This window comes from Rousettus aegyptiacus, unplaced genomic scaffold (genome assembly GCF_014176215.1).
Source record: "Rousettus aegyptiacus isolate mRouAeg1 unplaced genomic scaffold, mRouAeg1.p scaffold_m13_p_4, whole genome shotgun sequence".
Taxonomy (NCBI): domain Eukaryota; kingdom Metazoa; phylum Chordata; class Mammalia; order Chiroptera; family Pteropodidae; genus Rousettus; species Rousettus aegyptiacus.
Genome location: NW_023416307.1, coordinates 92026251 through 92051922, shown reverse-complemented (window position 1 = coordinate 92051922; position 25672 = coordinate 92026251). Strand labels below are relative to the sequence as shown.

Here is a 25672-nt window from a genome sequence, read left to right as displayed (position 1 = left end):
AAAAAAAATCCCATTCAAAACAGAAACAATGCTAGAAATAAATCTAAAGTAAACATGCTAAATCTACATGAATAAAAAATTATCTAATAGATATAACAGTATACTTTATTGAAATTAAAATGACTATATAGTATGTATCTGGATGAGAAGATTCAATAACTTAACAATGTCAATTCTCCTCTACTTAATCTATAATTTCAATACAACCCCAAAGTCCTAACATGAAATTTGTCAGGCTGATTCAAAAATTCATCCAAAAAAGGAAATGTTTAAGAATACCCAAGAAGAGTGATGCCAGAGGCATGGCAGTGTGAGAGGTCCCCTAATCTTTCCCTTTGCAGTTAGAGTTGAACAGCTATGACTCAACAAAGAATTCCCTGCTCGACACACAAACAGAGCTGAGAGATGAGCACATAGAACACCTGAAGGTCGGTGAATCTGACTTAACAGGAGAGGATGGAAGGGAGAAGAGCAGAGACAGCAGCCTGGAGCTCACTGCAGGTCTCAAGAGAGGGTAGGAATCAGGGGGCAAGCACCGCTCTGTAGCCTCAAGCATTGCTGCCTGAGTGATTGGTATATAATATGGGTGAACAGAGTGATGGAGCAGACACTGAATACAGAAGTGTGGCAGCTGTGTTCTAGCAAAGTATCTATAGCCCTGAGAAATTAAGAGACAGTTTCTGAGAGGCAGACGCTTGCTGTGGTTAATCCCAGTGACAGGAGTAGAGATACAGAAGAGAGGCAGCTGAGGTTGCTGTCATTACTGGAAGGAGAACAAAGCCACACACCCATAAGTTGCTTCTACCAGGCACCCTGCCCCCACCCATCATGGCAGACCCCTGTGGGGGCACCTGGGACACCCCCTGCACTGCAGCACTGCACTGGTTGCAGGGGCAGCTCTGGGATTTCACAGGCTTCCTTGGAAGCCCATCACTGACAACATTCTGCCATAGGAGTGGTGCAACCTGGTCAAAGGAGACGCCCCAGGAACTACAGGCATTTTCTACACCCCGCTGAGATCCAAGAGGCTGGAGCAGTGCAAGAGAAAATCAAACATTTGCAATGAATGCAGCGCCACCTACTGGAAAATAAGAGAAAGACCTCTTCTTATGAATCTGCTAAAGAGGTAGCAATCTAAAAACACCGGTTCATTCCCATAAATGCCTAGGCAGAGAAATTATCCACTAAATATCATGAATAACCAAGGTAACAAGATAGCTCAGAAAGAAAATGAAAAATCTCCAGAAAATAAACTTAAAGACATGGAAATATGTAATTTAAATGACAGCGAATTCAAGGCTGCAGTTCTGGAAACATTCAACAAGATGCAAGAAAGCTTAGACAGGTAGTTTAATGAACTCAGAAATAAAAACCATGAACAAAAAAAAAGGACTTTATATAAGAGACTGAAACTTTAAAAAAAAACACCAAACAGAAATTCTGGAGCTGAAGAACTCAATAAAAAAGGTGAAGAATAAATTAGCAAGCTTAGGAAATAGAGCTGACCAGATGGAGAAAAAATTAATGATATCAAAGATAAAATCTAGAAACAATGCAGATGGAAGGAAAGATGAGAGGTAAAAAAATTAAAAAGTTAAGAATTCTATGAGAACTTTCTGACTCTATCAAAAAGACCAATATAAAAATAATGGATATACCAGAGGAAGAAGAGAGGGACAAGAGAACAGAGAGCTATTCCAAACCCATGAGAACTTCCCAAACCCATGGGAAAAACTAGATCCTCAAATCCAAGAAGCAAACAGAACATCTAATTATCTCAATCCATAAAGGCCTTCTCCAAGACACATTATATTAAAACTGTCAAAAATTAATGACAAAGAAATAATTATCAAAGCAACCCAGGGGAAAAAAAGATGATAATCTATAAAGGAAATCCCATTAGATTATCATCGAATTTTAAAGCAGAAATTCTACAAGCTAGGAGAGAGTGGAATCAAATATTCAAATCACTGAAAGAGAGAAATTACCAGCCAAGAATATATCCAACAATGTTACCCTTTACATATGAAAGAGAAATAGACTTTTTTTTTAAAAGACATATAGAAACCGAGGAATTTACCACCATGAGACCTGCACTACAGGAAATGCTGAAAGGGATTACTCTACCTGAAATACAAAACTATGAGGAAGATGACTGACAGACAGAAGCAGGAAATTGAAACCCTTACTCACAATAGGGCATTATACATTTTAATATAACATAAAGGTTAAAGGACATAAAAACATTTTTAAAAAGAGAAAAGACAATAGCTACTACAACTTGGAAATTAACTCGCAGTATAAACAGGAATAAATTATCACAACAAAAATATAAAAGGGGAGGGGGGTAAAGGTCTGAATTAGCCAAGAGGAATGGAGATAAGATAATTCAGAATAAAAAGAACTACTGCATATATGAAACTTCCTTGTGCATAAGCTTAATGATAACCACACCAAAAAAATAATCCAGAACTGAGATATATAACATAAAACAAGACGGAACAGAGAGAGGAAAAGTCATAGAATACCACCAAACTAAAATAACAGAAACACAAGGGCAAAGAAATAAAGACAACACAAAGCTACCAGAAAAGAAATGATAAAATAGCTATAGGAAATCTCTATACATCAATAATCATCTTAAATAGTAAATGGACTGAACTCACCAAATAAAAAGGCACAGAGTAGCAGCCTGGATCAAAAAACAAAACTCAACTATATGCTGATTTAAGGAGACACATCTCAGCTGCAAGAACAAATATAAACTCAAAGTGAAAGGGTAGAAAGTGATACCCCAAGCAATTGGCATCCAGAGGAAAGTGGGTGTAGTTGTATTTATTGATGATTAGAGTTCAAGATAAAAAGAATAACAAAAGACAAAGATGGACATTTTATAATGATAAAAGGAACAATACATCAAGAAGACATAACACTTACTGGTATATATGCATCCAATCAGGGAGCACTAAAATATGTAAAGTAACTACTAACAGAACTAAAGAGAGAAACTAACAAAAAAACACAATTATATTAGGGAACCTAAATATCCCATTGGCAGCTATAGATAGATCATCCAAGCAGAAAATCAATAAGGAAATACTGGCCTTAAATGTCACATTAGACCAAATGGACATAATTGACATTTTCAAAGCCTTTCATCAGATTATACATTCTACTCTAGTGCACAGAGAACATTCTCAAAAATATACAACATTTTGTGACACAGAACTAGCCTTGACAAATTTAAAAAGACTGAAATCATACCAAGCACATACTCCGAACACAATGCTTTGAAACTGGAGATCAATTGCAAAAAGAAAGCAGGAAAAACCAACCACAAACATGTGGAGGTTAAACAACATGCAACTAAACAACAACTGGATCAAAGAAGATATAAAAGGGGAGATCAAAAGATACATAGAAAAAAATGAGAATGAAAATACAGCATATTAAACCTTTTAGGATACAGCAAAGCAGTAATAAGAGGAAAGTTTATACCATTACAGGCCTATTTCAAGAAACAAGAAAAATCCCCAATAAAAAAATCTAACATTGCATCTTAAAGAACTACAAAAAGAACAACAAATGAAGGCCAAAGTCAGAAGAAGGAAATAATAAAATTAGAGCAGAAATAAAAGAAAAAACAAAAGACAATAGAAAAAATTAATGCAACAAAGAGCCAGTTCTTTGAAAAGATTAATAGAATTGATAAAACCCTAGCTAACCAAAGGGGGTAAAAAGGCTTAAAGAAACAAAATCAGATATGAAAGGGAAGTTACTACAGATACCAAATACAAAAAACTCATAGAAGAATACTATGAAAAATTATATACCAGCAAATTTAATAACCTAGAAGAAATGCACAAGTTCTTAGAACTATATGACCTTCCCTAGACTGAATAATGAAAAACTGGAAAATCTAAAAGGACCAATCAAGAGTATGGAAATTGATTTAAATTAAAAATAAGAAAAGAAAAAAAAAAGAGTAAAGAAATTGAATCATTAAAAACCTACCAAAAAGTAAAAATCTGGGACCAGATGGCTACACTAGCAAATTCTGCCACACATTCAAACATGATTTAATATCTCCTCCTCTCTAACTTTTCCAAAAACTTGAAGAGAAGCAAATACTTCCTTACTCATGTTATAAAGTCAACATAACCTTGATACCAAAACCTGGTAAAGATAACACAAAAAAAAGAAAAAAATAGACCAATATCTCTTACAAACACGGATGCAAAAATCCTAAATAAAATACTAGCAAATCGAATACAAGACATTAAAAATGTTACACACCACAGTGAAGTGTGTTTCATCCCAGGGGCACAGGGATTTTTTTTTTAATCTACATTTTTATTTCAAATAACAAAGATGGTTTAACATACGCAAATCGATTAATATGATACGCCACATAAACAAAAGATAAAAATCATAAGATCATATAAATAGATGCAGAAAAAAGTATTTGGTAAGATATAGCATCCATTTATAATACACTTAAAAAATGGGTATAGAAGGAAGTACCTGAAAATAATATAGGCCACATATGACAAACCCTCAGCTAACATCATATTTAATGGTGAAAAACTAAAAACCTTCCATGACCAGGAGTAAGACAAGGCTGTCCATTCTCACCACTATTATCCAACATAGTGTTGGAAGTCCTAGCCAGAGCAATCAGGCATGAGAAAAAAACAAATAACATCCAAACTGGGAAAAAAGTAGTAAACTTGTTACTTTTTGCAGATGACATGATCTTTTATATAGAAAACCCTAAAGACACCACCAAAAAACTATTAGAAATAATAAAATACAGTACAAGTTGCAAGATACAAAATCAATGTACAAAAAGCCATTATGTTACCTATATATTAACAATGAATTTCAGAAAAAAAAGGAATAAACCTAGGAATAAACTTTAAAAACAAAGTGAAGGACCTATACACTCAAAACTACAAAACATCATTAAAAAAAAAAAACTGAAGAAGGCACAAAGAAATGGAATGATATTCCATGTTCATGGATTGGAAGAATCTACATAGTTATAATGGCCATATTACCCAAAGGAATATACATATTTAATGCAATTTCCTATCAAAATCTCAATGATATCTTTTTAAAAGACAATAAAAAATCATCAGATTTGTATGGAACCACAAAAGACTATGAATAGCCAAAGCAATCCTGAGAAAAACAATAAGGCCAGACGTATCACACTCTGCAACTTCAAATTATACTATGAGTGAGCCAGCTGAAACATAGCAGAGTGAGAGACATCCCTAGATCTCTACCTTTGAAACAACAAAAAGCTGAACATCTAAAACTCAACACAAAATATCCAACCTGCACACCAACACATCTGAGTGTGGGATCTGCACATAAGAGCTACCACAGTTCAGAACCCTGAGTGCTGGGTGGTAGACTAGGAGAAACAAAGAAACTGACTCTCACAGCGGAAGCTCCCTGCTGGAGGAGGGGAAGGGGTAAAGGTGCAGCGGGTTCCCTAACAGACCTGCCTGGGAGAGCTGTGACCTCCATTAAGCTGGCGGCAGTGCCCATGCATCAGGGCAGAAACCAGAGAATTGGGGATGGTAGAAAAGCGTGGGCAGCAGATAAACAACAGTTGATTACTGCCAGTCGGGGTTGCAAAATGTGAGACTGAGCTGCAGCTCCTATCCCCCAGCGGGCCCCTCCTCTCATATCCTCTAAAACTGAACACTGCAGAGCCCCAGAGGAATCTGAGCAAATACTACCAAAACTGTTGCTAACACTGACAAGGACTGAGACTATGGGTAGCAAGCATGACAGAATATCTATAAGAAAAAAAGAGGCATTATTAAGACTATATATAAAACAAGAACCTAAGAGGCGTAGATGCCACCTACTAGAAACCAAAAAAAAAAAAAAAAATGCCTTCATTGAAAGAGGTTAAAGAGAGACCTTTATATAATAAATCTTCTTTCTGGAAAAAAAAACAAAAACAGAATACATTTCCATTAATGCCCAGGAAGGGAAATAGTCCATTAAACACAATGAACAACCAAGGTGACACGGCATCTAGAAAGAAAGAGAAAAATCTCCAGAAAATAAACTTAAAGACATAGATATATGCAACTTAAATGGCAAAGAATTCAGGATAGTACTTCTGAAAACTCAATGAAATTCAAAATGATTCATATCAGCAATTTCAGGAACTGGAAAAACAACTAGATGAGCAGAATGAGTTCCTTAGCAAAGGGATGGAAATCCTCAAAAAAGAACCAAATAGACCTTCTGGAGATGAATAACACACTGAAAGAGATGAAAAATGGAATAGCAAGCTTGGGAAATAGAGTCAACCAAACAGAGAAAAGGATCAATGATATCAAAGACAGAAATGTAGAAATAAAACAGAAGAAGAGAGAAACCAATGAAAAATAATGAAGAGAAACAAAAGAACTAGCTGATACCATCAGGAGAAGAAATATAAGAATAATGGGCATTCTAGAAGCGCAGGAAAAGGAGCAGGGACTAGAAAGGATTTTCAGACAAATAGTGGACAAGAATTTCCCAAATCTAAAGAATGAGCTGGAGCTTGAAATTCAAGAAGTCAACATAACACCCAATTATCCAAGACACATTGTATTAAAATGATCAAAAATCAATGACAAAGAAAGAATTCTCAGGGCAGCCAGGGAAAAGAAAAGAGTAACCTCTAAAGGAAAGCGCATTAGATTATCATCAGATTTCTCAGCACAAATCTTACAAGACAAAAAGGAATGGAAGCAAATATACAAACTATTAAATGAAAGGAATTACCAGCCAAGAATAATGTATCTAGCAAAGCTCTCCTTTAGATATGAAGGAGAAATAAGAACCTTTCAAGACATATAAAAATTGAGGGAATTCTCTCACTGAAAGGCCTACATTACAGGAAATAATGAAAGGGGACAGCTCATCTAAAACAAAATGACAAAAAAATACATAACTATGAATAAGGTGACTAGCAGGCAGCCACCCAGTTTCTGAGCTTTAAATACCTTCTATACCTCACCCCCTCCTGCACATCCAACTCCAGCCCTAGTCTTCCGCATACACCCACAGCTGGCTAAGGAACTGCCACTGGGCATTACTCTCGTGTTCCCTTAGCCAGAATCTGTTCCGCAACTAATTTTTCCCAAACCACTTCTCCCCAGGTCTTCTCTCTGTTAGTGAAGGGCTCCTGCCAATCTCAGAGCCCTCCTGGGCCAATTCTTCATTCCTCATCTCCCTCCTCCAACCCATTACCCACTGGTGAGTCTTAATCCACCCATCTCACTCCTCAAACCATGACCATCTCTTGGTCCACCAGGCTCCTTCCTCCCACCTGTGTCCTCCTCCAGTCCATCTTCCAGATATTGCCAGAATTCTCATTCACAAAAATCAATTGGACTGTCTCTCTCCTAGGCCTTTGAGATCCAGGAATCCCCACTTTTTTTTACAAAGACCTACATGGTGTGGCCCTGCCAATCTCCCTACCTCATCCCCTTCTCTGATCCCCTCTCTCACTCACTCCCTCCACTCCTTGAACTCCTTAGGCTCATTCCTGTTCCGGGGCCTAGGCATATACTACATGTTCTGCCTAGAATCCTTCACCCTCGCCTGGGCCCTGCTCAACCTCCACTCTCTACAGGACTGTCCCTTTTCCTTCTTCAGGAATCTCACCTCCTCAGAGAGGATTGCCCTGACTTATATATCTAAACCAATTTGCACCCCAGCCCTCCTACTGAAGTTTTCCTCTTAACAACCTGGCATTCACCAGCCCTAAGTCATCTCAGGGAGCCCTGTAGTCCACAGACCACCCTACAAGATAAGAGCGCCCCTCCCCAGTGTGACTATGAGGGTCGTCGCAACACAGCACAGACTTACACCCCAGCTCATACCCCTCTTCCCTGGCCATACATGCTTTTCCTTGCCACTGTCTTTGCACATGCTGTCCCATGTTGGGACTCCTTTCCTCTACTTGTCCAACCATCGAAAGTCCAACTATCCGTTCTTAATGAGCTAAACCACACATCACTTGTTGCCTCTCTGTCCGCTGCGCCTCCATCTAGCATACACCTCCATTCCAGGCAAAGCAAACAGCTCCCTCCTCTGGCTTCATTCACATTAGCACTTGGGACTTACTTTCACCATGATGTCACACTCATCTCAACCACCAGACTCAGAAGGTCTCAGGGGCCAAGACTGGGTCTGAGTCATTGCATCGCCCCCAGTCAGACCTGGTACTTAATGAAATCTGGGACTGGATTGGGTATAACCAGGGCCTTGGTATATATCATCTCATGTAACACTGACATCAACAACACCAGAGGGTAAACAGAGATCTAAGAGTTTTAAACTGTGCAGCCCAAGGGCACAGGCTTAGGAAAATAAGGAGGAAGAATACAAATGGTGTCCCATGAAGCCATTCACACCACCTCTATGTAGCAGTGTCTACCTTGGGCCATTGAGGTGAGTACAGGCAGGGCTGCACCCTGTAAGCATAGGCCTCACCCCTCACCCATGGGAGAACGTGGCCAAGTCTCTCATCCTATGAGTTTCCATCTCCCTGTCTATAAAATGGGCAAATGACCTCTCTGCCCACAGTGTACAAAATGGAGAGATGAGAAGATTCAGTGTCCGGCAAACAAGTGGTCAGTAAACAGTGCCTCCCTGCCTACTGGCACACACAAGGGGGTTGGCAATATACCCCAATACTCTACAATTAGTTAATTAAAAAAACAAAGGAAAAGACCAATAAATGCACAAATAGGACAATCCTATCACATCTTTTCTGTTTCCCTCTGGGTTTTCAAGGACTCGCCCATTTCTGTCCACTTTGCCACTTTGTGGGAGCTCAGGCCAAGGGGGACCATGTTCTTCACCTGTCAGTTCTTCATAGCAGTGTGCACACAGAGGTGAAGGCCATCTGCTGCTGTCACAGCTGCAGCCCTGGCCCAGCAGGCTCTCCCTGGCTTCCTGGGTTCACAACACTCTGATACACCTCACAGAATCAGGGCTCCACAGCCCTGCCAGCATAGAGGGCAATCAACATCAGGTAAAGTAGAAGATATGCAAAGCCCATACTGCAGCAACTACATTCTTAGGCACATGTTGAATAGGAACGGGTGCCCATGGTCTCCACCTGAGATCCACAAACAGTAGCCCCAAGCTGGAAATAACCTCATGCCCATCAACAGAAGAAAGGGTGACTAAGCTATGGCACGATCACATGATGTGTGAATGAATGCATTCCAACCACACATCTCAACACAGGTAAATCATACAGATTTGACAGTAGGGGAAGGAAAGAAGTCAGAGAAGAATACTGCATACTGCCTTTTACATGAAGTTTGAAAACAGGAAAAAGCAAATGACTGTTTGGGTGGTAAAAATCTAAAGAAAAGGAAAGAACTCATGCTTGCAGGAGTCAGGATGGAGGTAACTGTGGAGTGGGGAGGGTTCCGGGCAGGCTAGGTATGGCTTCTGTTTCTACTGGCTGGTACCTTCCTGGGTGCCCACTTTAAACACTTCGTTAACTATTCACATAAGACCCACAGCTCTTCTATTCACAAATACTTCACAACTAAAACATTACTTAAAAAGGTAGCATGATTAGAAATTTCTAAGACTAAAGACTAAAAGAATCTTTAAATATACGACCCGAAAAGTGACACGAGCCAGATATAAAGGGACAAATATGATCCCACTTCCATCGGGTATCCAGAATAGGCAAATTCATAGAGAAAGAAAGTAGAACAGTGGTTCCCAGGGGCTGGGAGTAGGGGTAAGGGGTGCTAGTGTTTAATGGGCGCAGATGAAATTTTTCTGTGGATGGATGGTGGTGAGGGATCCACAACGATATGAGAATACTTAATGCCACTGCACTAGATAATTAAAATAATTAAATTTTACCTCAATAAAGAGAAAGCAATGCATTACAGTTTAAAAAAAAAAAAATGTGACCCAGCATTTCCCCTTCTAGAAATCTAATCTGCTGACAGACAGACAGCCTCATGGGCACAAATATGTATGTCATAGATGCTTGCCACAGCCAAATTTGTGAGAGCAAAGGTTCAGAAACGACCAAAATCCTGTCAATAGGACAATGATTGAATAACTAATTTTATATCCACCCAATCTCATGCCGGTGTTAAAGAGTTAGATTGTTATACACTTATACAGGGCAATTTCTGAATGTATTATAAGAACTAAGAAGAAAAGGCTCAATGCTGAAAGCATATGTAATAAGCCTTTTTAAAGGGATGTGTGGACATACATGGAGTATTTCCAGATGAAGTCCCAAGAGCTGCACAAAAACAAGATACCCTGATCAGAAACAGTGCAAAAATTGTTCAAAAGGAGTATATGGAACTGCTTTTGTTTTTAGAAGATGCCTCCCTCATGTCACCAGGTATACAGAAGCTGGAGGCAAAAGCTGAGAGGGACCAGCCCCGTCCGTGAGGAAGAAAGAGCTTTCCCCGAACAAAGACAGAACTTAGACACAGGAGTGGATCTCATACCTAGGAATGAACCAATCACTGGAAGATGGCTCCAGAATCAGAACACTACAAGAATCTTTCTAAAACAGAGCATGTGACCAAAGGTGTATGGTCTCTCACCAGCTGGTGGCCTTCATCTAAAAGGAGAGTTGTTCTTCCTCTACGAAAGCTCACTCCGGACTACTAGGATGCTCATCACTTGAGGCTCACAGTGGCCCCAGGTCCGAGGTTGAGCACCCCTCTCCCTCCCATGTTCCCGGAGGCCTCTGGGAACCCTCCCAGCCCCCTCTCAGTACAGCCTTCCAGTGTAACTCAAACTCCAAACACACCAAATGTGTGGACTTTCAGAACTTCATCAAGACACATGAGATGTGTTCTGCTCCTCCTCAGAAAGAACTGTAAATTATGTCTTGTTCATTATTAGTTTAAGAAACTGCTGCTGCCTAAGAGACTATACTTACACTCAAACTAGAGTTTGATGAAATTCCAATTCTTGGAATAACATTTTGTTTTACAGATGAATTTAATAAATGACTTGCTTGTATCCTATTGTTCTTTCCAAAAAATTCGATTTAATTACCAATCCATCATGCACACAGTTAGTTTAATAACAGAAGACAACTAACTATATGGCAATTTTGGTTTTCCCGAGGCAGAATTTATTATAATAAAAATGTAAACATAATTTTTACCTTAATAATGATTAGTTAAAAAAAAAGACAAATACTAAAATATCTTATAAAAAACTAAATGGGCTTTTTTCTCCTCTTAGAGGCTAACAAGGAAGCAGGGCACCAGCATGGTTTCCTGCCAAGTCCCAGCTGGCCATGCTGGCCCTTGTAAGGAGACAAGAAATCCTGCCTGGAGAAGAGGCACCAAGCACCCTAGGAGTAGTCACCAGATGAGGCTCTGCTGGAGCATGTGAGGGCAGAGCAGCTAAACTTGTGAGGATTCTGGGGGAAACAAGTCTGTAACCTCAGGCTCTCAATATTCGCAAATGGGAATGCCACAGGACCATGCTGGGGGCCTTCCAGAACCAATTCCCAGTGACTCTGCCCAGAAATTTTCCATTCTTCTTCATCTACATACTTGGCACTTCACTATCTGGCCCCTGACCAGACCTTTTCCCCATCCCACCACCCCCAAACACCTTTATGCTTAGTCTGTTCCTCTTGCAGCTTGCTGAGTGACTGGTGACTGAATATTCAAAGTGAAGCAATGACCACCATGAAAGGGGTCCAGGAGAGGCAAGTTAACAATCCCTAATGAAGGCCATAAGCTGGGCATAGGTGGGAACAGAGCTAGGACATCAGAAAACCTTGCCAAAACTCTGTCTCTTATTGGCTGAGCAACCTCAGGCAATACCCTTGGTTTCTCTGTTCTTGCATCCAGGCTTCAGGAACCAAGAGGTGATAGATGAGGAATCAAGAAACCTTGCTTGGGCACTCACCCACCACCTACCCACTGTCCATCTGCCAAGTGGAGCCCAACTGGTCTCTTACTGGGTTTCCACCTCCAGCCCAGACCCATGCCCTATGCTCCAGACTGCATTCCCACTGTTGAAACCGTACCTTCAAGTGACAATCAGCAGCTGGCTCCAACACCTCGAGAATAAGACCATGAGTAGCCCTGGCAGACTGATCTGGGAATGCTGCAGGACTGACTTGATTCTCAAGCATTACATGCCACACTCATGCCTAGATGAGAGCCCTCAGTAAGCCCATCTTACAGATGAGAAAACTGAGGGCGAGGGCAGTGAAACAATTTGCCTAGGGTCAGACAACTAGTGAGGGACAGAGCCAGCCTCAAACCTGGAGAGCCTTGTACCAGGCCTACCCAAGGAGACAAAAAGGAAATCCAGAGATGCCTTAAGCATCAATGGACCTGAGTTCACAGCTGGGCCATGGGCCAAGCACATATTTTCCCCCTGGAAGGAAAGAACTCATTGTCATTTGAAGGCTAAGTGAGATGAAGTACATGGAGCACCCAACCCAGGGTCTAGGGTAGATTCACTATGCTGACTGTCCCAACTCTCCTCCCTTCCTTTATCCACACCATTTGGAACACAACTTCACAGCAATTCCCATCAGGAGGAGCCCGTGAACCTGGGCTGACCTCCTGACTGGCTGGCAACAGAATATGGTGAAACCAATGGTTCTGCTAGTTCCAAGCCTAGGCCCACTTATCCTCTTGCACCTCTAATGTTTCACCCGTTTCTGAAACAAGAACAAGCCAGGGTTAACCCACTGGAGGATGAGAGAGCACACGGAGCACAGACAAATGGCATCCCAGACAGCCAGCCTCAGCTGAGCTGCTGGCTGACCAAGGACACTCACAAGTGAGAGCCCAGCTTACAGCAGCTATGTCTGGCCTGGCACAGCAAAGTCTGACTGTCTGTGGACTTGGTAAGAACAAAAAATGTTACTGTGCCTGCTACTGAGGTTCTGTGGTTGTCTGCCACTTGCATTATTGTGGCAACAGATCATTTGTATCATGACACATATAGTATATGTGTCCCCAGCAGGAAGGACAGGCACCAGTTCAGTAAGAGTGGCAGAAAGACCACCCCACACCTTCATGCAGTGTTGACAGAAGCGTGGCCAGACTTGCTGGGGAACGCTTGATGAAGGCAGGGGGCCGGCAAAGCACATGTGCAAACTAAAACCACGGAAAGACATCAATTCCCACCTCCCAGGCTAGCCAAGGTAGCAACATTTCAGAGCGCCCCGCTCAATTCTCTCTTTAGTGCATTTCACCATCTAACACAGATTTTACGTTTCATGTGATTGACTGTGTGTCATCCACACAGAGAGCAGAGTCTCCATGAGACGTGGGAAGTTCATCTGTTTTGATCACTACCATATCCTCAAGCACCTAGAACAGGTAAGCACTCAATAAATATTTATTGAATAAACAAACTGGGGAAACATGCATTCTCATACATTGCAGGTATGAGTGAAAATGGATACTCCAATAAGGGAGGACAAATTGACAACATCTATCAGTATTATAAGTATGCATTCTGCATCTTCTAAAGCTGAGCACACACTAGCCAGCACCTCTCAAAAGAAATACATGCAGCTGATCATCAAAAGACTGGTCTTAGCAGGTACATGGCAACAGTCTTCCTAATAGCCCCAAACTTAAATCAACCTCAAGGTCCCTCAAAAGGAGAACGAACAGCCAACCTGGGCTCATCCAGACAATGGAGCACCTCTCAGCAATAAAAAAAAGGGCCAACTACAATACATACAACTCAGAGAGCCTCAGAAATGCTGTGCCAAGTGAAAGAAGCCAAACATTAAAGAGGACCGCCTGTATGGCTCCATTTATAAAAGACTGAGAACAGAACTGTTAGAAGTCAGGACAGTGGTCCCATGGGATGGGTACTGAGAGGTGACCTGGGTTGTTGTCTCATGATGTTTCATAATCTGAGTGATGGTTACATAGGTATGTTCATTTGTGAAAACATATAACTGAGTGTTATGCTTTTGCGAGGTTCTATGTGCATGTGCATTTCTTTATTTTTATTTTGTAAATCATTTATTGATTTACAAAATAAAAATAAAGAAATGCACATGCACATTGACTCCCTGACTCCACACCGCAGCACTGCTTTTTAATGACAAAAGACTAGAAACAACCTGAATGTCCATTGGGGGGACCAAGAAACAAAAGAAGGTGCATGCACAGTGGAGCCCTGGCTGGTAAGGGAACACTCCACATACTGACGAGGAAAAGTCCCAAGATATGTTGTTTACTGAAAAAAGCAAAGGACAGAACAGTGTGCATAATATGCTAGTATTTGTAAAAAATATGTGCACACCCCTACATTCTTGTAGTAGTACTGACCAGTGGTTCTCAAATGTGGTCCTGGGCCCTGGGCAGACCTTTTCAAGGAAGCATTAGGTCAACATGATTTTCATAAGAACACTATTAGTTGCCTTCTTCATGCTCTTTCTCTCAGGAGTATAGAGTTTTCCAGACAACATGACATTGTGATGATGTCATCGGTTTGATGTTTAATGGAATGTGTGCTAGTGTATTCTGTGTTTTCTAGAGTTTTCTAAAGCAAGCTCATGAAAAGATGATCAACATCATTGGTCATCAGGGAAATGCAAATCAAACCCACTAGAATAGCTATTCTCAAAAAGACAGACAATAACAAGTATTGACAAGGATATGGAAAAACTGGAACCCTCACACATTATCAGTAGGAAAGCAAACTGGTGCATCCACTGCAGAAAACAGTTTGGCAGTTCATCTGATGGTTAAACATGGAGTTAACATATGACCCAACAATTTTACTAAGTATATTTCCAAGAGAAATGAAAACATACATCCACACAAAAATATGTACATGAGTATTAATAGCAACAGTATTCACGATAGCTGAGAGGTGGAATCACAGCATCCATCAGTAGATCAGCAGATAAACGGAACGTGGTCTATCCATACAATGGGATGTTATTCAGCCATAAAAAGGAATGAGGTACTGACACATGCTACTACATGATGAATGGGTCTTGAAAGCATGCTAAGTGACAGAAGACAGTCAGTCCCAAAAGACCACATACTGTATGATTCCCTGTCCAGGAATGACCAGAATCTGCAAATCCATAAAGACAGACAGTAGGTTGAGGTTGCTGGGAGAAGGAAGGAATGGGAAGTGGTTGCAATTGGGTGTGGGGTTTATTTGGGGGGTGATGAAAATGTTCTAAAATTAGATTCTGGTGATATTTGCACAACTGTGCTGAAAACTACTGAATTGTACACTTAAATAGGGGGACTTTAAGGTATATGAATAATATCTCAATAAAGCTGTTTTGAAAGAAATAAGTAAAACATTGTTTTAAAGTCAAACCCACCAGAGAACTAGCCTTGGCCCCAGACCCTCACTGTGGGGCAAAGCTGTGAAGTGCACCGATTTCCTCCAAGTATGTGGTAGAGGTCACATGTCTGGGAGGCAAGCACAGGGAGGGCTTGGCAATAGGCCACACAGACCCACTGCTACTTCCAGGTCCCCCAGGGGCCATGAGCCCACCCTGTCTACTGAGTGACTAGGGACCTCTGCCTAGCTCTACTATGACCTCCGGAAGAGCCCCTTCCCCTCTTATGATGCCAGTTTCTCTTCCATAAAATAGAATAACCACACAGATTTCTCAAGGTTGCTGACAGGTGCCCCCAGCAGAGCACCCAACCTGAGAGCCAGCCAGGGCTGGGCCAGTGATAAAATTGAGGAAAGTTGGCTTAACAAAGAACAGAGCACCTGTCCAATCTGAACAGCAGCTTCTTCTCAGCTCTCCGATGGCCAGCCTATGCCCACAATTGCCACATTTCAACAAAAGCCACAAAACTGAAATTTATGGGAAGTTTTCCAGTTTCTAAATGCTGCAAAATAATTCTAGTGCTTACAAATACGCTTTGAAGAAAGAAGCTAATGAGTGGACAGATGAGAGGCGTATGCACCATTTTAGCAAGACAGCAGGCAGAGGTGGGGCCAATGCTGGCCTTAACCTCCCCCCACACATCCCCCACTCCACTCAAGAAGTGCTGGCTCTCACTACAGACTCTTGTACTAAGCATACCATTTCACCAATGAAGAAACTGGGGCTCAGAAGGGTAATGTTCCAGGATCCAGGTCACACAACCACTAGAGGCTTGCCAACAACCTGCAGGGGCTGGTGGGAAGCCCAGGCCTCTTGTTTGCCCATCCTGGTCCTGGTTGCTCCAAGAAGGCCCTATGCAGCCCTAGCAGAGTCATACTTCCCATTTCAAAACCCCATAGGCTGGGGGTGAGGAAAGGATGGGTTAGCTGGGCCCACCTCACAGTGCTCTGCTACTGAGCAGAGCTAAGAATCCCACAGTCCCGTTCTCAGTCTTTTGATGATCAGCCGCATGTATTTCTTTTGGGAGGTGCTGGTTAGTTTGTGCTCAGCAGGCTCTGCTGACCCCCTCCCCAGCCTGCCCCAGGAGCCTTAAGCTCTTGTAGGAGGTGATTCTGTTGTATAGGACACAGAGGCTTGGGTGTCCAGAATCCCAGCCTGGCTCTCGCAGGTTCCAGGCTCATGAGTTCTTCAAACCCCACACAAGTTTAAATCTTCCACAGGCCAAGGCTGGAAAGGAAAGGGCAGGGTTTATAGGGATGCTCTGGTAACAGTGTCTAGGTGGGTCCATCGCTCCTATTCCCTGGAACCACAGCCTGGTGTTCTGGGGGGCCTTGCAGATCAGAGATATTGGGAAGGCCGAGTGCTGGCTCCTGGGGCTGCAGGGAGAGGTGGGGAGAGCCTTGTTCCTGCACTTTCCTCCTGCACCCAGAGGGAGCACTGCATAGCACAAATAAGGTCATACCACTTCCTGACTTACCTAGGGCTTCCCATAAAAACCCAAACCTGCATTCCAATGGTAAGCACCGTGCCCTGAGCCTGGCCCTTAACCTTCCCGGCTGCTTCCCATGTCAGCCACACAGCCTCCTTTCAATCCAATTCCCTCGGGCTACAGGGCCTTTGCACACACCGTGTCCTTTGTCTGGAGCACTGTCTTCTCTGCTCCCCTCTTACCACCAGGTCAACAAACTCTCATGCTCAAACATCACTTCTCCTAGGAAGCCTCCCCTGATCCCCAGGAGTCAGGCACCCTCCCGCAACCGACAACACCTGCCCCCCGCCCCCACCCCCCCCCCACACACACACACAAGCTCACAGAGCACAGGAACTCCACACTTCAAGACTACTCCATTCTTTCTCTCTCCCACTAAACCATAAGCTTCTAGAGGACAGAGAATGTCCTGGATTTTGTTCAACATTATATATTCATCATCTGTCACAGCCATGCACACATTGGCAGTCAGAAATTACTGTAAAGGATGAAAACATGAACACATGTAAGGAAATCACTTTCTGCACATGTCTATAGGCAAGTGGCCTGACTCCCCTGCTATAAATTTAGGGGCTGATGAGAGGATTTAAGAGGTTAATAATCACACAGGGTTTACAATGGTGCCTGGCACAAGTCATAAGCACTATATGGTATCTGCGATTAATAGTTGTTTGATTTTAAATAGCTTCTCTGTTATCTGAATGTCAAAGCACTTAGAGACCTCTGCCCTGCAGAATCTGGTTAAGTGAGGCTCCAAAGAAGGGTCCCCCTTTCCTGCCACATTCCTGGGGCCTGAAGAGGTTATTGTGCTGGAGGCTTTTCCAGGAAGGGAATTGCCTCTAGCTCCTCCAAGAACCTCTGACTTCCTGTCCCAGGGTTCTCTCTCTGCGGCCCCATAAGGCAGTGATGGAGGGGGATGAGGGGTCGAGTACTCCGAAACCCCTCCAAGGTGCCAGCCCAGCAGTAGAAGCCGCCCTCGCAAAGCCCCCTGAGTGACAACATATGTCAGACCCCTCTCCCTAGCCAGCGGAGCCAGGCATGTGGCTTGCATTAGGCCACATCTGGACATGCTCAGACACAGCCTGGATCCCTGGCACGTTTGGGCTCAAAGACAGGACCCCCGCCCCAGCCAGGCCTGAGGCAATGGCTGGAAACCCTCTTCTCCAGGCTGTAGGGCTGCCATGGCAACATGGCTGGAGGTCATTTCCAGCTCCATTACACACCTCTCGGCAGGCCCCACAGGAGAGCTGGGCAAAGCTACCTCCCCAGCTTCTCCTCGCCCAGGTCCCCTCCATCACTGGGGACCACCCCCCAGGCCATCCCCACCACAATAGCCAGAGGCCTCTAAGGCCCCCGCTTTGCCCAGGAAGAAACTGGGCACCAGAACCCCTCCATCAGGTCTCTCACAGCCCCAACCCCAATTCACACAGTGTGTATTCATGGTCCCACAGTTGCAACCATGACTAAATCTATGTGAACTTATCCTCCCCCATGAGACCCCAAAAAGGGAGAGGCTGTTCCTGCCTTTTTCACTGGCACAACCCCTAGCACAGATTTGTTGCAGAAGTGAGTGAACTGAAGAATGGAGAGTGAGTAATAATGGCTAATATTTTAATTACTCAGCAAGTACTAAGTTTCCCACCAAACACTAGACATGAATTAGCTAAATAACCTTCAAAACAACCCCATGAAGTTGGGACTTCTTTGTTGCTTAAAGATAGAGAAACTGAGGCACAAACCAGTAAGCCATTTATTTGCCTTAGTCACACAGGTGACAGGTGAACACTGGGTGAATAAATGGACAAAAATGTATGTAGGTGGTGGATGGCAGACCAGCCCCTGTTCATCTGCCCAGGGCCAAGCTCCTGGGTCTCATTTAAAGCCACCTATACCCCTACCCCCACCCCCGCCCCAACTTCCTGTACCTCCCTTTACTCTCATACTAGAAGCTGCAGCTACCTGTCCATGCCCTGATAAATCCTATCTCTGGGCCTTGGATGTGTGAGGCCTTCTGCCAGGACAGTCTTCAGACAGATATTGGGCACTCAATCAGGGGCCCTGACCCCCAAGCAGCCCTCATCAACGCCACACAATCCAAAATCCACTTAAGAAAGCCCAGAACAGGAACAAAACAAACAAACAAAAAATAGGGATCCTGAGAACAAAGCTCTTCTCCAGGATTCCAAAGGCCCAGAACCAGAGAAAGGGAGGCTCTGGCAGCAAGAGGGAGGGGTAGGAGTGTCGGCCTGCGTCTATTCTGAAAACCCTGGAGGTTGCAGCCCAAACGCACTACATGAGCCATGCTCTGGAGTCAGGCCACAAGCCCTCCCTGGGAGGGACATGAACTTCACTACAGCCCCAACCCCACGTATACTCCCCACCTCCCATAGGCTCAGGACTACGTGGGAGGAGCCTCCTGAAGCCCAATGCTCTTGTCCCAGCCTATCACCTCCCATTGTGTGACCTAGAGCTACTCTGACCTCAGAGGAAAATGGAGCTGGGCAGGGAGAGTAAGACAAGGTACAAAGATTCAGGGAAGGCTTCCTGGAGTAGGTACTACCTGTGTTAGCTGGAAAGTGTGAGCACATGGGTAGATCAGAAGGGAGATGGTGCTACAGGGTGCCCATGGAACAGCAGGGGAACTAAAATGAGGAGGGACAACTGAAAGAGGGGGTGGCCATAAAGCCCCCATTAATTCACTCATTCATTCACCCAATATCTATAGAATACCAACTGTGTGTCAGGGCCTGTTGGAGGCCCCTGGACACAGCAGAGAAGATGACAGATGTGATCACTCTCCCATAGCACTAGCATTCTAGGGGAGACAACATTAACCAAGTTACCATATACAATGATGTCAGGTATTGCTAGAAGTGATAGCAAGGTAAGCTGGGTATCCAGGGAAAGCCTCTCTGGGAAGGTGACCTTGAATAGAGTTGAAGGGAGAGAAGTAGCAAGTACAAATGCCCTGGGGCTGCAAGGTGCCTAGACAGGAAGACAGTGGGGCTGAGCAGAGCAGGTGAGAGGGAGGGTTGCCATGGACTGAATGTTTATTTCCTACTCCAAACTCACATGTTGAAACCCTAATCCTCAGTGGCCTGTATTTGGAGCTGAAGATTTGAGGAAGTGATCAGGTGATAAGGTAGAACCCTCATAACGGAATTAGTGCCCTTCTAAGAAGAAACACCAAAGAGCATGCTCCTCCTGCATTTCAGATGAGATGTACCCTCATCTGCTTTGCTATGTGAGGACACAATGAGAAGCCAGCCATCTGCAAATCAGGAAGGCCCTTCAACAGATACCCAATCTGCTTGGACCTTGATCTTGGGGCTTCCCAGCCTCTAGAACTGTGAGAAATAAATGTTTGTTGTTGAAGCCACTCAGTCTATGGTATTTTTGTCACAACAGCCCAAAGGAACTAAGACAAAGGTAATGGAAAGGAGATCTGAGAGGTCACGGAGACAGGCTGTGCAGAACCTATAGCCCCTGAGAGAACTTCGGCTTCTACTCTGAGTAGGCAGGATGCAGAGCACAGAAGGGACAAGGACGACTTGTGTGTTAACTGACTGGAAGAGATGGCAGAACTGGTCCTGGGCTCTTGAAAAGAGCCCCCATGAGAGACCATATCCCTTCAGCTGCCACCTCAGAGACCAAGAAAGATCAAGCCATAACTGGAAGCTAATATCAGGGGAGCTGTGAGAAGGGAGCTACACCAGGTCTGTGAAACTGCTCACTTCCTGCTGGGGTACCATGGACCCTGCCAGGCCCAACATGCACTTAAGCAGGAACTCTCCTCAGGAAACGCCCAGCCTGATGAGGGATGCCTACTAGGCTCTTGACCACAGCTGCACCACACATGTAGCCCAGCACCGAATGCAACAGGGACGTTACCCCCACCTGCCCACTTCACCCCCAGGAGCTGAGTCAGGGAGAAAGCTCTATCTCAGATGTAGCCTTCCCTACCCCAGACAGGTGTGCAGAGACCCCAGGCAGGGGTGGGGCCTGGGGCCCAAGGCTGCCTTTCCGTGGAGTGAGTGTCCCTGAAGGAATTAAGAAAAGCTCTTACCTTCAGGATTACCTCTGGGGACAGAATGGACAGAGTTGGGATCTGTGTCCTCCTCTGGCCGATGGGGCAGAACCGGTGGCTGCTTGGGCACTTCCTGGGTAGGTAGGACCCGGGCTGCATCATGGGGAGGTGTGGTCAGGATGGTGTGGGTGCTGGGCTTTGTTAGGTCTCCAGGAGAGCTTGATGCGGCCTGAGACTGGAGGACACTGGCTGTGCTTGACCCCAGCATGGGTCCAGCTCTCGCCTGCCCAGTGCTTTGGGGTGAGGCCTGGACCTCCGGGATGATGTTCTCTTCAGGCCCTGTTCCAGCATCTGCCTTGGCATCTGCCCCCTCCTCTTGGACAGGGAGACTGGGCCTGGCTGGGCCTACAGTGGGAGGCCCGCCAAGCCCCACGAGGCCAGCTGATGCCAACTGCTCCCTGACAGCAATTTCCTCCCCCTCTTCCTCCTTTTCCTCCTGGCTGTCCTCTGTCACTCTCCTCGCTTTGGCCTGCACAGGTGCTGGCGGACCCAAGGCAGCAGCCACTGTTGGCCTAGGGAGGGCAGCCAGCCAGGGGGTGGCCTGGACGGCAGACGGCGGCGGCCTCCTGCCTCCCAGAGCAGCTGGGCCACCCACGCCTGCCTGGAGCTCGCCCGCCAGGGCTGCCGCTGCTTCTGCTTCGGCCACCTCCTGGTCGTAGCTGTAGGGGTCTTCATAGTGCCGCTCAGGGTCACCCTCCTCAGCATCCGAGAAGTTCCCAGTGGTGGTAGTGGGCATGGCCTCGGCCTCTCCATGGCAGCCAGGGAGCTGGTAGCAGATGAGCTCACCACCAGTGTCAGGACAGTGGCAGGCCTGGCACGGCGGCAAGTGGACCGTGTGGCCAGCAGCATACTTCCGGCCTGTGTGGAGGCAGCCTACCTGGCCACACTGTGGGCAGCTGTCGGCTGCCACCACAGCCTCGATGCAGTTGGGTGGGAGCTCTGGGCACAGCATGAACTGGCAGCTGATCTTCCCGCCGCCTGGCGGGCAGGAGCACTCGGTACTGCCAAAGTCCACAAAGTAGGACTGGCCGGCAGGCACACGGCCGCGCACAAAGCCACCTTGCAGGCAGTCGTAGTACTGGTAGCCCTCGCAGGCACAGCCCCGCTGCACACACATGGCACAGCAGGAGCCGGGCTCCAGCGCCTCCTCGATGCAGTTCTCCAGCGGCGGGCACTCGACGCCCGTGCAGTCCTGCTGTGGGGCTGCAGTACCCGCAGTCGCTCCCAGCACTAGGGCCAGGGCCAGCCAAGCTCCTGCAGGCTCCCCAAAAAGCACCATGGTCCCACAGCCAGCACAGGGGCAGTCACGAATCGGAAGGTCCCCTCTTCGAGGCCCTGGAGGAATCAGAAAGGACACCTGTCAGCACCACATGGGGCCTGCACATGGAGACATGGCCATTTCCCCCGACTCTGGGACACACATCAACACATGCACGTGGCTAGACACGACCTCAGCCACCTTCACTCACACGTGTGCACCCCTGAATGCAGACACATGTATACTCCTTCCCATGTCCCCATGCACACACTCCTTGTCATGTGTTTGGATGCACACAGGCTCTGCCACACGCACAAAAGCATCACAGACAGGGGCTTGCAGAGTCACTCAGGCATCACAGGCACTGTTGACTAGAGTACAAGATGGCCCCACTCAGAGCAGCTGCCCCCCTTCAGTTGCCTTCTGACGCATGCCCTCTTTCTCTGCTGCCCACAGTCTGTCTGTCTGTCTGTCTGTCTCTCTCTCTCACACACACACACACACAAACACGCACAGACTCATGCCTGCACCCTAGCTTAGTCATATTCATTCACCAGGACACAGAGTACCTGGGGGCACTCTGGGTCTCTCACACCCTCTATTATAGGCACCCTCAGTTATTCACATGTCTGCCCCAATCCTCCACGCACCATCTCACCTACAGCCTCACTCATGCGCCAGGACACCACAGGAGGTCTCATATACAAAGTCCCACACATGTGCACACACAATCAACCAATTCCTCTTCCCCTAAATCCTGTTTGATCCCCAGCCATCCGCCCAGAGATCTGTGGCTGATGGCCAGAGGATAAGGTCACATGTACAGGAAGAAGCCTCCTTCTAGGCCTTGGCACAGCCAGCCAACTCTCCCGCCACAGCCCTCAGCAGACCCCAGGACTCAGAAACAACCCACATGTCCAAGAGAATGCTTTGGACTGTAAGACATGACTACCAACCTTGTCAGCTGCCCCACCAAAGGTTACCAACATTCCCAGGAACGGTGGTACCCTAAACACCCACTGCCCCTAAAACCTCTCACCCCCCTTAATTTGCATGCCTCTCAAGTCCTATCCACTCGCCCCCATGAACAGCCCTCCACTCTCTGCCCACCTCTCTCTAGATGTAGGACACAGCCCCCACTTCCCTGCCCTCCTCAACTCTACTGCTGCTCTTTCTCTGAAAAGCCCCTGCATCCAGTCACCAGCAAGAAAAGGTCCAGAGTCCTTGTGGGAGATGTCTGACCCTCCTCTCTTGTGGGCCCTCACGTGACACTCCCACAGGACCCTCTACTTCCCCAGCCCCTCCTCGCCACTCAAATTCTCACCAGTCATCATTCTCCTCCACCACTATCCTGCTTCACACTGCCCACCAAGGCTTGGGGACCAGCCCTGCCCCGAATGAGGCTGTGTGCTCTTGAATCACAGATGAGAGCTCCTTCTCAACACACTACCAACTCCCAATCCTGGGCCATTGTTTGCAGTCACTTTGCTAAAACTGTCTGATTCTTCTTTTAAAGGGACAAAAAGACAATGAAGTGACACCTCAGGTATTTTAAATGTTTGTAATTTGAAACCTAAAAACAATAACGACTTCTTAAAAGTTTCTTACAAAGAAGAGGAGAAAGGAAGTAGAGGGCAGAGCCCAAAGTGGAAAAGCTACCTCAGAAGGGTGCAGGACTCCATAAAACCAGTCTGATTAGAAGTCTGTTGCTGAGAGCCCCATGGCCTGCAATACTCAGTGACAAATCAGTGATTCTCTACATGGTGATGGGGTGTGGGGTACAGAGTCCTGGAGTCCACTCTCAACAGTATCATTTAAAAAAGGAAATCTTTGCAGACCAAAACCAAAACCCTTCTCTTGCCCTCCATCTGCGTTTCTACTCATTACACACTCACATGAATCTATCTTAAGAGAGAAATATTCCCACAGAGGTTGGCAGGCTTCTCCTAGGCAACCTTCGTTCCCAGCCATGCTATTGCACCCCACCCACCCCACCTTAAATTCTACTACAAGTCAGTCCCCTAGTGCTGCTCACCCTTTTGGACCCCACATGTTCTGCCCACATCTAGATGATTCTAGATCTTGGGTTCACCCATCACCCCCACCTGAGGCCCAGAGGAATGATAAAGAACATCAGGCCCTTACTTTGTGTTCTCCTTATTTGCTGTGTAAACCTAAGCAAAGCCCTTGCCCTCTCTGAGCCTCAGCTCTGCATCTGTATACAGTAAAGAGGTTCTACTACACTTTCAGTCATGGCACTATCTAGCCCGTGACTGCATTTGTTTGTCCCATATGGCTGATTTTTAAATTAGTTACCAGCATTTACAAATTGAAATGGTCACATGAAAATTCAGATTTCCAACTCCTCTTGAAAACCATTGAGTCCTGGCTACCCTGAGATGTCACACGGAAGGTAGGCTCTCATTTTCCCATGAGGCCTACATGGCCTCTCTACTCACTCACATGTGGCTGGGTATGTTTAAACTCAGAGTCTCCCCAGGCTCACCTCTGACCTGGAAAGCCCATGGTCATTCCCACTCTGGCCTCCAGCTTGGAGAACAGAGGTCTGGGCCTCCTGCATGCTGCTCAGAGCCCCTTGTGCTATCGAAAGGTTGTGTGTCCATCCACGAGAGGGATGGGATATGTCTGGAGGAGGTAGCCCAGCAGGGAAGGAGCCAGGCCCCTTGGGGTGACTTACCTGGAGAAGAGCACATTTCTACAGCTCTTCTAGATGAGTTGTGGTTCCATAGATGTGTATTGGTGGGAGTGGGATGGGGGAGAGGGCAGATCTCAGCTCTGCGTGGTTAAAGTTTTCTGCAGGTCAAGGACAGACCAGGCTGCAGAATAGAGGAGTAAGTAACCTGTCCCTGGAAATTAGCAACCAGGACTAGGAAGCATTCATACAAGTGAGACATAGAAAGACACAATCACTACATTGCTGGTTCTCAGATTGGAATATGTCCCTCCTGGGGTCTCCAATTTCTATTTTCCCATGGCCCCCACAGCAAATGGCCCCTGAATGTCCAGCTTCTGCAGATGGGCCCTCAATCTCCAATCTGAAGAAAGCCAAAAGGGGAGGAGCTGAAAAGGGGACCTGACCTCCCTGGAGAGGGAAGCTCTAGACTGGTCCCAAAGACCCTGCACTCAGGCTGTCTAATGCCTGAAAGCTGAGTCACAGGGGCCAGGGAGAGGCATAGCAAAACCCCAAAGTATTTACTGTACGCACACTGAATGAAAAGCTGGATAATGCATGCACATCAACAATAATGAGATGATTATTCTTTAAGATGGTGATTATTATAATGCCAGCTGACCTAAGTGACCACTGGAGCAGATACTCTAGACAGCAGCACATATGCAATTAAGTCCACATGAGCAGTATATGATGCCAAGTTCTCGTGCCCAATGAGCTACCCAAAGACATCTGCACCAGGTCCACACGCCCAC

The 25672-nt window shown here is 45.6% G+C and overlaps 1 protein-coding gene across 2 annotated transcripts in view; it reads right to left on the bottom strand.

The window, feature by feature from the left end:
• Positions 1-25672, bottom strand: part of FBLN2 (fibulin 2) — an 84862-nt gene that overhangs the window by 37335 nt on the left and 21855 nt on the right. For both annotated transcript variants that reach the window (XM_016129581.2, XM_036219484.1), the window contains one exon: positions 20947-22302. In XM_016129581.2, coding sequence (XP_015985067.2) covers positions 20947-22246 — 1300 coding nt within the window. In that variant the 5' untranslated portion in view covers positions 22247-22302. Of the gene's footprint in view, positions 1-20946; positions 22303-25672 lie in introns of those variants that run through there.